General features: G+C 53.8%; 1 protein-coding gene across 1 annotated transcript; it reads right to left on the reverse strand.

The window, feature by feature from the left end:
- Positions 1–3,295: 3,295 nt before the first annotated feature.
- On the reverse strand, positions 3,296–13,088 carry TMEM61 (transmembrane protein 61). The gene is made up of 3 exons (XM_060142580.1): positions 12,909–13,088; positions 8,618–8,964; positions 3,296–3,626 (listed from the first exon to the last, which is right to left on the reverse strand). The coding sequence occupies exons 1-3, from the start codon at positions 12,921–12,923 to the stop codon at positions 3,344–3,346; spliced, it is 645 nt and encodes a 214-aa protein (XP_059998563.1). The 5' UTR covers positions 12,924–13,088; the 3' UTR covers positions 3,296–3,343.
- Positions 13,089–13,442: the final 354 nt, after the last annotated feature.

The following is a 13,442-nucleotide window of genomic DNA, read 5'->3' on the forward strand; positions in this document are numbered from 1 at the left end:
CCCCAGGTGTTGCCTGTCCTCCTTTCCCATTTACTTTTCTCCGTAGTACTCGTCACCATCTATCATACTGTACACATCATTTATTTCTCTTGTCTCTTGTCTGTCTTCCTCCCCTAGAACTCGAGCTCCCACAGGCTGGGGGCTTTGTTTTGTTCATTGTGTTATCTCCAGGGACTAGAACTGGTTGGCCCTCAATTCATGTTTGGGAATGGAGGGATGGCTATTGGCTCCAGAGGAGAGGGAGGCCGAAGAGGAAGCATAGGTAGGAAAGCTCCTGGGGTCAGGCTAAGGTTGCCAACATCTTTCAGAGGCCAACAGGGAGCCTCCCAGGGAGTTGTGCAGGGGGGTGACACAGGTCGGATTTTAATTTTACACTGATTCTCTGGTTCTGAGATCAGGTTGGAAGAAACAAGAGGAGGTGGAGGAAGCGAGGGGCAGTTGCCAGACTTGCAGAAACCTAGGGAGGGAAAGATTAAAATGAAGCCTTTTCAAAGAGTAATTAGTTGCTGAGGGGATGGAGGGCAAGGGAATTTCTGACTGGGAATTTTCCAACTGATTTGAGGTGGCGAGCTCCAGGGTGTGGGGTCACCGGTCAACACAGAGGGAAACAGGGCAAAGGAGGGGCCCAGGGAAAGCGTGGGAGAGGCCTGAGCTCAGAGGGTCCCTGATGTCCCAGGCCTGGTGGCGGGCACCAGATGTGAGCTCTGAATGATGGATGAAGAAACCAGTCAGCCAGGCCCAGGAGGAAAGAGGCCAGGCAGCAAACCAGTGCCTACTGGGGGCTGGAGTGACAGACCCAGCCTCAGGGGGCCGCCCAGCCTGAGGCCTTCCCAGTTCACAGCAAGGCCACTGCGTCTCATAAGGACCCTTGGCTTGGCAGGGTTAGGGTTAGGGTTAGGGTTAGGGAGACTGGCTCTGTGGCCCTGGCTTGGCCTCCAAGGAGCTGGTGACCTTGAGCAAATCACTGCCCCTCCTTGGTGGCTTTCAGTTGGGATGCAGATGAGCTGACTTAGAGAGGAAACCAGAAAAGGTTTTTCCGGTCTTCCAGCCTTCCCCACCCCCTGCCCCTTCCAGCTCCCACTTGGCAAAGGTGGTGGTACCTCCAAATCACACCTGCAACTCATTAACTCACCTGCCTGGGGGAAATTCCTCAGTTTGGGGGTAGGAGGGAAGCTGGGCTCTGCTTCCCAGCCTGGAACCCCATTAACCCCTTCAGAATTGCAGAGGGCCTGATAAATCCCCCGCACCTCCCCCAACCAAATCCCCATGGTTCACACAGGAAGCTGGTGTGTGTGTGTGTGTGTGTGTGTGTGTGTTTGCACGCGCGTGCACGCGCGCGCGCGCGCACACACACACACATTTCAGGGTCACACAGAAAGGTCAGGGCTAAGGCAGCATTCAAACCTGCATCTCCATCATAGCAGTAAGTATAAGGCACACACGGGAGACGGGGAGGAAGGGAAGGGGTACAGGATGGGGATCCAGGATTTGGTGAAGGGGGAGGGAGAGGACACAAGACCCACAGGAAGATCCACAAGATGTGGCTCAGATGGCTGAGAGAGGGCCCGGAAACAACCGTGATAGCTGACATTTATTGATTCATTCTCTCAGTCCACAAATATCTACTGAGCATCTTCCATGGGCCAGGCTCCGTTTCTAGGCTTTAGGGATATAAATGTAAAGGAAAGAAACAAAAAAATCCCTGCCCTCAGAGAGCTTACTGGTGGGGAGAAACATACAACAAACAAACAAACAAACAAATTTTTTAAAGGTAAAATATTAAATGATGACAGGTGTTATTTAAAAAGTAAAGCAGGAAGGAGGCTGGGAGTGCAGGGGGCTGGGTGAGACAACAGTTTTAACAGAGTGGTCCAGGACGGTGTGTTGAAGAGAGGGACAAAGATGCAAGGGGCATGAGGAGTGAGCCTGGGGAGGAGCTTCTGGAGAGAAAACACAGGAGCAAAGGCCCACAGGGGGACTGACAGCAGCAGAGAGCAAGGGGAGGGACCCAGACCCGCCCATACCATCCTCATTAGGGCTTTCATTACTCGGAGTGAGCTGGGAACCACTCAGGGTTTTGAGCCCAGGAGGGATGTTACGGATCTGGGTTTGATCAGGCTCATTCCATCTGCTGAGCTTTGAAGAGACTTCAGGGGACCCTGGCAGAAGCAGGGTGTTGGGAAAGGCAGCTGCCGAGCTGGTCCAGGCCTAAGTGGGAGGAGCCGAGGCCTGAAGCCCAACCAGGCCTGAATGAAAATACCTTTATTTACATGAAAAACCTTTATTCTCGGTGATTTTTACCTCCCTGAGGCTCAGTTTCCACACCTGTTGAGTGGGGCCACCACCTGCAGCAGAGAGGCCTTGAGGATGTGAAACAACAGCAGAGAGCCTGGCCCAGTGAATGGTAGGCCCTCAGGGAATAGTGTCCCTACACAGCTGACTGAGCCCCAGGACTTTGAACTCCTGCTGGCTGAGTGCCCCTGGGAAGGTTACTTAGCCTCTCTGGGCTGGTTTTCTCATCTGTGAATGGGATATGACACTGTGAAAGCAGACCCTTCTGCCTATCTGGAATATAAGAAGAGGTATCGAGCTCCCTGTCACAGGAGGTATAGAAGCAGAGGCACCTGGTGGAGGGGGTTACCTTTACTAACAAAATCTAACAATCACTGCACACTTAAGAGACACCAGCCTCTGCGCTAAGAAGCCTGCATTTATTGTCTGATGCGTTAGCACTGAGCCTGCAGGGTCAGTGTGATCTCATAATGTCAGCTGTTATCTCATTTAATCCTCAAAACTCAGCTCTCTAAGGTAGGGGCTGGTGCCTTTGTCATTCCCAATTCCCATTTTACAGATGAGGAAACTGAGGCAGAGAGAGGTAAAGTCACTTGTCCAAGGTCACTCACCAGCTGGTACCTGGTGGAACCCAGGCACAGGTGGTCTGAATTCAGAGTCCCTGTTCTTTTGGTTATAAACTCAGTGTGTTCCCTTGGGCCAGTCCTGGCTCTGCCTCTGGGCCCCAATTTTCTCATCGGCACAAGAACATTTCCCAGCTGACAGCCAGTACTAACTGTCAGCCACGTGAGTGTGCTATCTTGGGCGTGCCGGCCCAGCTGGGCCCCGAAGACTACAGCCCCACCAGTGTCACGTGGGGCAGAACCACCCAGCTGGGCCCCGGTGACCCACAGAATCATGAGAGAGAATGAAATGGATTTATTTCAAGCCATTTGTTACACGGCAATAGAAAAATAAAACAGCATTCAGCAACATTGAGTGCCTGTTGTGTACCAGGCACTGTACTAGACGCTAGAAGAAGCCCATCATTTGTTTCTGGCTTCCAGGCCTGCTAGAAGCCTTTAACTTCCTCCCCTGCAGTCTGAACCAGGCCTGGGCAGGAGCACGTAGCCCCAGGTGTTGTCTCTCCAGAGAAGCCACCGTCAGCGTCAGCGAGGATGAGGCTCTCGTAGCTGGGCGGAGGCAAGGGGGGCTGGGCCCCAAGCAGGGCATCCCCCGAGGCACTGCGCTCCGGGTCTTCCTCCACGGGGTATGCAGGTGGTGTCAGGGGCCCCTCAGCCAGTCGGCAGTGCACGACCTCCTCGTAAGTGGGGATGGCAACCACCTCTGGGGTCCTACAGGGACAGAAGAGAGGCTGTGAGCAGGGGGTGGGGCAAAACCCTACTGCATGCCAGGAAGAGAGCGAGGAAGGCTGTAGGCTCCCCAGGGCCCCATAGACACAGCTGAAGCTTGACATCAGCCGGCCCCTGCCAACCTCAGCTCCCCCAACTGCACCCTCCCTGTGCTATAGTTAGTTCTCCATACAGTTAGTTCCCCACATGGGCTCACCACACCCTCTGTCTCCTCAGTTCTCTCAACAGGGAAAGTCCTTCCCACCTCCCTCACCCCTTCCCTGCTGGTCAATCCCCACTTGTCCTTTGAGTCTCCTCCGGGGAGCTCTCCTGACCTCCCCTAGCAAATCTCCCACTCCCTCCTCTGGGTCCCCACAGTGCTCTCCCTTCTGTCACTCTTGACCCCAGCTGGTTGTTCCCTAGGGCAGGGACTGATTTTGGGTGTCCAGGGATTGATGCTTGGGGATGTTTGTTGAAAGACTGAGTGAAGATCGATGGGGAGAAAGACTTCCAGCTTACTGTAATCATCTCCCTTACAAAATCTGGAGTTGTGGATGCTCAGGGCGGGATGCGAGACCTCAATTCCCCTGCCCATCTGGATGCTTGGGGCCCTGATATGGTAAGTCCACCAAGTGATTACCTCTACTTGCATACCTCCAGAGACAGAGAGCTCACTATCTACCCAGTCAACCCTATCTATCTCTAAAGAGCTTGGCTTTCCTGTGACTTTCCCCCACCTCCCCCAAATGAACCACCCTGGAGGGACTTGAGGTACAGACCAGATCCTCTGAGGCTCCTCTGACCAGGCTCTGCCCACTAGATTCCAAGAACAGGTCACTTGCATCCCAGCCACACCAATGCTGATGGGAATGAGGCTGGCCCTCGGTCCTCCCAGGACCCTGGGGGGTCATCTCTGGGAAGTCAGGGCTCCTTCCCGTCCCAGGACCTTGGGGGTGGGAGGGTCACTGATCCTCTGTCTGGACTGCTTTTGCTTTGGGAAGATACTGCCAGATACGGAGGTTGACTAGGTGACCTTGGAGGTCCCCTCCCACCCCAAGTGGCTCGAGGGCTGGCTATGAGTCAGCACTGGCTGGTACACCTCCCTGCTCAGCCACATTCTCGGTGGGAGATCATGGGTCAGTAACTCTATTAACCTAGGCCCCAGTTTCGCCATCTGTAAATGGGGACAATAAGGGCATCTACCTCACAGGACCGTATGAAGATTACATGAGGTAATACAGGGACACTTAGCACATGCTCCATAAATGGGAGCTGGTAACAAAATCTCAAAGGTCTCCATGAGGCAGGGGTGTAGGTAGCAAAAGTTATCACAGATCTGCTGCTAGCAGGAGCCACGCAGGCTCAGAGAGGCTGCGACTTGCCCAAGGCCATCAGTTTGGAGCCAGCAGCAAGTTAGTTCCAGCCTGTCTAGACAGGGGAAGACCGATGGCAGGAGGCTGGCCAGAGGACAGACAGGTGGTGCAGGGGTCTTCGCTCCAGTGGTGATGGGGCAGCTGTGCCAGGAATCTGCCGCCCCTCAGGTGGGCACCCATCACCCCCATGGACATGGCCCTTCTATGGGCAACGTATCTTCTCAGCCCACGCCCACCACAGCCCTAAGAGCAGCCCACTGGGACCACGTGACCAAGGTCATGGAGCAGGCTGTGTGCCAGTCTGATGGAGGGCACCAGCCAAGAGCCCCAGCTGGGCTCCCCTTCCAGTGCTTTTGCAAACTTCTCTCACAGACCCTCCTCCTCCGGAGCCCAGGAGCCCTGCAGCTGAGAAATCAGATAAGGGGTCTCACCCACCTCTGACTCCCAGCATCCTTTGAGGTGAGGGCAGGCAAAGAATATTGCTCCTGGAGGTAGGCAAATTAGGTTCACTTGCTGTGTGACCTAGGCTATGTTCACAGCCTCTCTGAGCCTTTCTCCTCATCTATAAAATGAGGATAACAATTTCCATTTTGTAGATTCAGGGAGAGGGAAAAATGGAAAATGCTTTGACAACGCTCAGGAAAATATGGGTGATTAGGCTTCCAGAACCCCACATCTCCTGCCCTGCTCACCTCCCAGCCACGGCCCTGCTGCTCCCTACTTCTCCAAGCCCCAGAGACATGAGTCAGGTTTTGGGTATGCCTAGGGCCGCTCCAGCAGGCAACAGCTGGCAGAGCAGGGCACAGGTGGCAGGTGAGATCAGACCACAGCAGGAAGTTTGCTTCGAGGGCAGAGGTGCAGTATCCCTCATGCCACCTCACCTAGCCAGCTGGGCCCACCCGGCCCCAGGTTGCCAGAGTCATGGTCCAGCAGGCTGGAAACTTGGGGAACATGAAGTTCAGGGTGACCATATCGCACACTTCAGGGGCAGGCCCATTTGTGGTGTATTCTGGATGTGGCCCCCTGCAGCCGTGTGGGGCGGGCTGCCCACTGTGGTCCCCATGCACAGGAAGCTCCACCGAGGCTGGGGCTCACCCCACTCTCTGGAGCCTGGGGGGGACGTGAGATCTGAGCCTGGCACCAGCTCTTCCATTATTCAGCTGACTCAAGCAAACACAGTAGGGAAAGGGGACAGGGACCAGGGAGGAAACACTGTATGCCCAACAGTCAAGCTCTCTAATCTTATTTCACTTTCATGACAAGTCTGGGGGTAGCAGCCCTCAGCCATTGCACAGGAGAGTGGAGGCCGCACTCCAATGAAGCGGCAAAGCCCCAGCTCTGCCTGCTTGCAAAACCCAAGCCAACTCCACCCATCACACCTCCCCCAACCCTGACCCCTAATCTCTCCACACCTCAGCTTTCTCATCTGCAAAATGGATCTAATCCTTACGCTGCCTCATGAGCAGTGAGGCTCAAATCAGGAGGCATGAGAGCACATCATAAAATGAAAGTGCGGGAAGAACAGCAAACTTTGCAGTGAATACACCTCCCCATCTGTCATCTCATCTGAGCCTAACAGTAATCCTAGGGAAAATTCCAGGATTGACAGGGGAAGAACTAGACATGGCTCAGAGTCTAATTAACAGGCTCAAGAATACAGAGCTTAGAAAAGAAAGAGCAGACACTGAAAGCCTCGTGTCTGACTAGACCCACGCTTTTTCTGCTGTACTTACTGAGGCGTCGGCGGGGCGGGGGGGGGGGTGTCCCAGGAGGCCTCCCATCCAGGCACCTCATTTAGGGCTCACACTTAAGATGGGAGCCCCTGAGAGGAGGGGTTTTGTCTGTTTCCTCCACGGCTGCATTGTCAGCGCTCTGCGTAGTTAGGTACTCAGTAAATATTGGTGAAACGCAGGAAAGAATAAGTAGATGAATAAATGAGGAAACTGAGGCCCCAGGAGAGAAATGGACCTGCCCAAGTCATCAGCCTAGAAGGCCTTTCTCTCTAACCTAGAGTTACCTGCAGAGAGCAAGGCCCCTGGGGGCAGGGACAGCTGAGTGGCCTCCCCATGGGGCCCAGATGCTGGGCTCTCAGCAGGAGGGCCAGGGTGGCTCAGCCCCAGGGACAAGAAAGAGCCATTAGCAGAAGCAGCCTCTCCAACAGCCAGCCACCCCAGCTCTGAATCTAAGACCTGGTCTCTGAACCTGATGGGCCATGAGCACCCCACAGCCTCCTGGGTAGGCTGGGAATGAAGGCCAAGTGGCCCCACCTGACAGATGCAGCTATGTCCCGGACCCTGTTGGGTCAACACGGCTGTGTCTACAGACAACACCTACCTTCTGTGCTCAGGCCAGGCTGGGCGGGGAGGGACAGGCTCCAGTCCAGAGCACCCCGAGGCCTGGTCTGGTTCCAACTGACCATTAACCGACTGTGTGACCGGGTAGGTCACTGGTCTCTCTGAGACCAGGTTTCTCAACTGAGAAGAGTCCCCAAGGCCCTGCCCTTCCCTCTAATTGTCAAATTAAGGCCTGACCATTGGACTAAGGGGCTTCTGTTGAATACTTTATTGTCTGTGACCTCAAGGAGTCACAGGCCAGTAGCAGGGACTAATCTGTTACTTTCTTTAACTCAGAATGCATTTTTCCCTCTAACCAAGGGAAGAAGGGTGCCCACGTCCGAGGCCAGTTGCCAAATATATGGCTTAACCCTTAGTACATGCAAATCCAGTGCTTACAGAGTGGTGTGGGGGAATGCACACTTCACAGCCAGCAGGCTCTGCTACTTTCTAGCTGTATAACCCTCACCCTCTTTTTCTGTAAAATACAACAGTAATTCTTACCTTGCAGGTAGGTTAGACTGGGGAAGATGTATGCAGGCCCCTGAGATGCCTGCCCAGCTGATACTTGGTGAATGAGTAAGTACATAAGAGCATGTAAGATACATGCATTCTCAATAGGGCAAAAATTGGTTCTTGGACTCTTGCTGATACTGTGTTTACATATAAAGCACAAATATACACACAGACCAAATATGTAGTATATCTGTGGTATTAACATTTCATGGGGGAGGATGAAGAAAAACATGCCTAAAAAGTCTCCTTAGAGGGAATGATAATGAAAAAAAAGAGAAATATTGTCCAAATGCAAGGTTTTGTCTCCATTCCCCACCTCACCCCTGGGCCTTTGCACACGCTCTTCTGCTTGCCTAAAACTCTTCTCTCCACCTTATCTACTTGAGGAAAAGTTGACATTTGTTGTGCACCTACTGTGTGCCAGGCTCTGGGCTGAGTTCTTCATATACATCATCTCACTTAAGTACTATACAGGCATTTGCTACTATTGTATGCTGAGCTCTGCTGCCACCTCCTCCAAGAAGCCTTCCTGGATTTCTCCATGTCCCCACAGAACCATGTCTGTCCTCTTTCACAGCTTTAACTACTCTGATTTGTCAGAGTCTGCCTCTGTCGAGGGACTTTAAACACTTCCAGGAGTGCTGATCAGCCTCCAAGACCCCAGGGCATAGGCAAGGCCTGGTCCAGAGGAGAAACCCCATGAAAGTTTGCTGAGCAAATGCATGATGATGTGACAGTGCCCCACCTGTGGCCTCCACCCAGCCCTGCTGACCTGCAGCTCTCCTCCAAGGGCTCCACAGTGAGGTAGTACAGGTCTCTGGAGAGGTGATATGAGTCCCATCGAGGCGGCCCCTTGGTGCTGGCCTTGACAGACCACAGCAGGCTGAGGAGCAGCAGCAGGCCACCTGCACCGCAGCAGAAGAAGCTGACCGACCTGAACAGGGGACCGGCGGCCTCAGGCTCAGGGCGTGCTGTGGGCAGAGCCGGCTGGCTGGGCTGGGCACCTGCATCTTCTTCACTCCACCAGGCGAAGCAGAGTGTCCCGGCCACCAGAACCACCATGCCAGTGATCGTCATGCAGTAGCACAGGGCGGAGGCCACATGGCCCCTGTCACACGTCTGGACACCGAGAAGGAGAGAGAAGAGGAAATGGGCCCCGTGAGAGGCCTGTTGGGTACCAGAGACTGGATTTTAGTCCTCCTCTGCCTGAGGTCACTGTGCAAACTCAGAGGGGTCATTTGACTTCTCTGTGCCTTAGTTTCCTCATCTGTGAAATGGAGATGATGCTCCCAACGTTGCAGGGTTGTTCTGAAGGCCACAAATAATGTGTCTCAAGTTCCTAGCACCACACCTGGGACCTGGTAGGAGCTCAGCTAAGTGTGGCTGGGTTCACTCCAGGACTCCCCCCAGACTCAGAGGCCTCATCAGCCTGGTGTGTATGAGACTCCCCACTGCAGGCTGGGAGGGAGAAGAGTGAACGCTGTGGGGTCCGCCAGGCCTGCCAGGAGAGAGGCTTGCTGGTTACGCCTTGCCTCACTTCACCTTGGTCACAGTCTCGAAAGGTCAATGCTCTTATCTCCATTTGACAGAGGAAGACATTGAAATTGGGGGTGGGTAAAGGAGCTAGTGGGAAAGGGGCATTGAGAAGCCTGAAGTTGAAATTCATGACACAAAGCAAACCTTTGTGCAAAAAGATGTTCACCATGGCCTTATTTTTAATGGTTGTAATTTGGAAAGAGCCTAAATGTCCAACTATAGGGAAAGGGTGAGTAAACCACGGCATAAACCCTAGATGGAATATTCATGACTCATTTTTCAAAAAGCTCAGCACAAATGTTTAACAACGGGGTAAATGCTTATGATATCTGACCTTTTTCAACTTAGTTTGCCAAATTATGTGCACAGTGTTATCTCAATGAGGCAAAGACAAAATGCCCAGGGGAAAAAAAATAACTGGGAGGAACCCTGGCTCCAGATTATGCAGACAGGAAGGGGCTGTCCCCAAAGCCAACCTCTAGGTTGCTGTACACACTGTTCCCTCTGCCTGGTAACTTGCGTCTCCCCTCCCCGCTCAGCTTGGCCCTCACCTGAGAAGTCTTCGCTGGGGACACTCTAAACTTGGAGTCCCCTGGGCCTTCTTGGACCAAGCTTTTATCCTGCCTGTTTGGTTTCTCCTTTGCTTATTGTCCTTACCAGACAGGAAGCTTCCTGGGGGCAGGGTCTGTATAGGCCCTGTTCATTGCTCTAACCCCCAGTGCCTAGCACATAGTAGCTGCTCTATAAACATTTGTTGAAAAAATTCTCCTAAATGAGAAACAGTGTTGCTGAATAAACCTTGTTGTGTGAAAAGCCCCTCTCGCAGTTGGGAGGGGCTGGGAGAGGGGAGGGAACACAAGATTCCAGCTGCTATAGCACCCAGCCTTGGAGCCTGGTTTTAGTCCCTACATTACAGCTCACCAGCCGTGTCCTGGGGTGAGCCTCTCAACTGCTCCGGGCCTGTCTCCTCACCTGTACAAAGGGCAGGCTCTCTAACAGGCAGCTAGCAGAACTTACAGAGGGCCCCTCTCCTCTTCCAAAAGTTGAGCCGGTGAAGGAGGGGGCTGGGGAACTCACAGACCTTAGGAAGACTTCAATCGCCAGCCTTACAAATGGGGACTTGCCCAGCCTAATGTGGTGCATCAAATGATGCCCTGCTGTGCAGCCATTCAAAGGCACACTCCTGGGGAGCTGAGGAGTGTGGCAGTTCAAGATGTAGTCGGTGAGCCTTTAGATTTCAAAAGGGCATGTTCCCAGATGTGTTTAAAAACGTGTGTGTGTATGTGTGTGTGTATGCATGTGAGAGAGAAAGAGAGAATGTATACATGTAATGCTCGAGGAGTGGACCCCAATCTTTCTGAGCCTCCAGGCCACCAGAAGCATTTAGAAAAATGCCACTTGTAAATTACCTTCAATTCTCTTCCTGTGAATTTGTCTATGGGGCAAGGCCTCCTGTCTCCAGCTCAAGGCATTTTCTGGGGAAGAGAAAAAGAACCTGACTACACTCTTTCCAAAGTCAGACAGCGAGGAGAGGCTGTCAGAAGGAAAAGCTGGAGAAATCAGCTTGGGGTGTGGGGGGGAAACACAGCAAATCTATAACGGTAACCCTTTGCCTGTATATTACGGCACTTGACAGTTCCGCTTCATACCTGGAATCTCATCCAACTAACCACAACTGAGGTGGATGGTCAGGGCAGGGAAAGAAATTCCTGTTTTGCAAATGAGGAGACTGAACCCAGAAATGTGAGGGACTTTGCCCAAAGCCGTATACAGCTGTGTGTCTCAACCCTTGCAGAACTCACTCCTGAGTAAGGTAACTTACGATGCTTTCAAATTTCTATAAAAGCAATAGTTCCTCATTGTGGAGAAAAGGAGAAAACCACAGAAGAGAAGAAAAATGCAAAATACAAATCATCATTAATGCTGCCCCACAGAGATGAGCATGATCTGCAAGTGAATGCTTCCTTTCCAGTCCTCCCTTGGCCTGCATAGCTGATGATGGCGGCAGCAGATGTGTACGAGGCCTTTACAGGCGCTGGGAACCACATCCAGCACTTTACAGGTACCCGCCATCTTAATCCTACAACAGCATTATGTCCTGAGGACACTGGAGCTTCGAGGGTGACAGCTTGTCCAAGGTCAGTGCCAAATTTGAACCAGGTCTAGTCTGAATCAAATCCCTGTGTGTGCATAGCTAGATCCATCTGTATTTTTCAGTATATAAAGTTGAGACCGTACCGTGAATAGATGCATTTGTAAATCTTCAGCACAGGCAGATCCCACCTTCTAAAATGCTCTGCCCTCCTTCCTGATTCAAATGCTCCCAGACCTCAGACAAGCCCCTGGAATTCCCCTTAGCATGTTCTCACTGGATGCTGTCATCTCCTTCTGTGTGAGTCTCCCTCCCTCCACGTGGATCCACCATGGGCAGGCAGAGCACACAATGACCCACCACCCCCGGGAGATGGAAGGTGTCAACGTCCGCTGGATGAAGGACAGCCTGTTCTGTTGTGAGGTGGTCTTCATTATTTTTACAGATCGGGGCTCTGATGGCTTATGGGAAGGGTGTCCTGCCCTAGATTCCCCTGGCCCATTTCAGAGACGTGGTCTTCAGGCAGTTTACTCACCCTTCACAGTAGTGTACCCTGGACCCTGGTCGGGGAGGAAGAAAGGGCTCCCTGCCCTGGAGGGCATAACCCCAGCCCCGGGCAGGGAGGAAACGTCTCTAATCCCAGAGGAGTCCCGCTCCCAATCTGGTACTCAGTCAGGCTGCCAGGCTGGCCCCTCCTTCCAGCTCCCTCATATCCCCCCCACCCATGCACCCAAACTCCTGGGGTCCCCTACACCTGCTGCTCCTGGGGAGCCCTCTGTCCCCATTCAGGGCCCTCATTTCACACCCCCCTTCAAGACCCATGCCAAATACACCTCCTCCCAGAAGCCTTTCTGCTGCTGCCACCCCACCTCCCACCAGCCAGAGTTATCACTGCCTCTGACTATAGCCACTCTGTTAGCTCTGTGACCTTGATCAGGCGGCCCAACATCTCTGAGCTCAAATTCCACAACTTCCTGGGGAGCAAGTTGTGAAGATGAGGTGGCAAGATGGCAAACAGTGACACAGCTTGACAGAGAGGATGGACCCTGGCTCTGACACGGGGTAAGTTACCTAGATTCTCCATGCCTCAGTTCCCTCCTTTGTAAAATGGGCACAAATAATATCGTACTATCCCTGCTACCAACAGGGGAACTTTAAGTGCTAGTTTTCTGTAAAGAACTAAACCATCTGAACAAGAAGTGTTCCAAACCACCTTCGTGTAACCCCGGGTAAACTGAGGGTCTGAGCGCCATGGTCCAAGGCCACCCAACAAGTTAGAACACAGGAGGAGGCTTGGGTGTCCAGACTCTGCTCACCAAGTCACTGAGGTCAAGGTGAAGGGAAGGGGTCCGGGACGGGGGGGGGGGGGGGGGGGCTGGATTAGGAGGAGCCGAGATGCTCCCAAGGGCGGGGAGAGAAGGAAGCTTATACCCACCTTGCGCGCAGCCATCGCGCTGCAGGGTCAGGCGTGGTCCCGGAGCGGGGAGCCTGGCGAGCCGAGCGGAGTCACGTGAATGCATGATGGTTGTCGCGCCCGTGGGCAGAGCGAACCTGGGAAGGGCGGTCTCTCTGGTCTGCAGGGGGCGCCCGGCGTTAGAGGCGGCCCGGCGACCCTCCCCCAGCCCAGCTCTCCGAGACCGCAGAAGCGCTACGGTCCGGCTCCGGGTCTGGTCCACGGCGTCTCGTCCGCCGCCGTGCGTCCCGTCCGATCGCCGCCCCGACCCGGTGGGAGCGGTGCAAAGCCCGCTTCACCGCACAGGGTCTCGGCCAACCGAGGGGCGCGTGGAGTCCGACTTCGCTGTCGACTCCGGTGATGATCACCCCCTAGCTCCCGCCCACGCTTCGGGCTTGGCCGACTGCGGCCGGGACCCTGGGCTCGGGCTCAGGGCGCGGCCGGCACCACCTCTCCTCGGATCTGCGTCCTCGCGGCCGCAGGGCCTGCGGAGACTCCAGGGTGGCGCGGCTCCAG

The sequence above is a fragment of the Lagenorhynchus albirostris genome, chromosome 2, assembly GCF_949774975.1.
Source record: "Lagenorhynchus albirostris chromosome 2, mLagAlb1.1, whole genome shotgun sequence".
NCBI lineage: Eukaryota > Metazoa > Chordata > Mammalia > Artiodactyla > Delphinidae > Lagenorhynchus > Lagenorhynchus albirostris.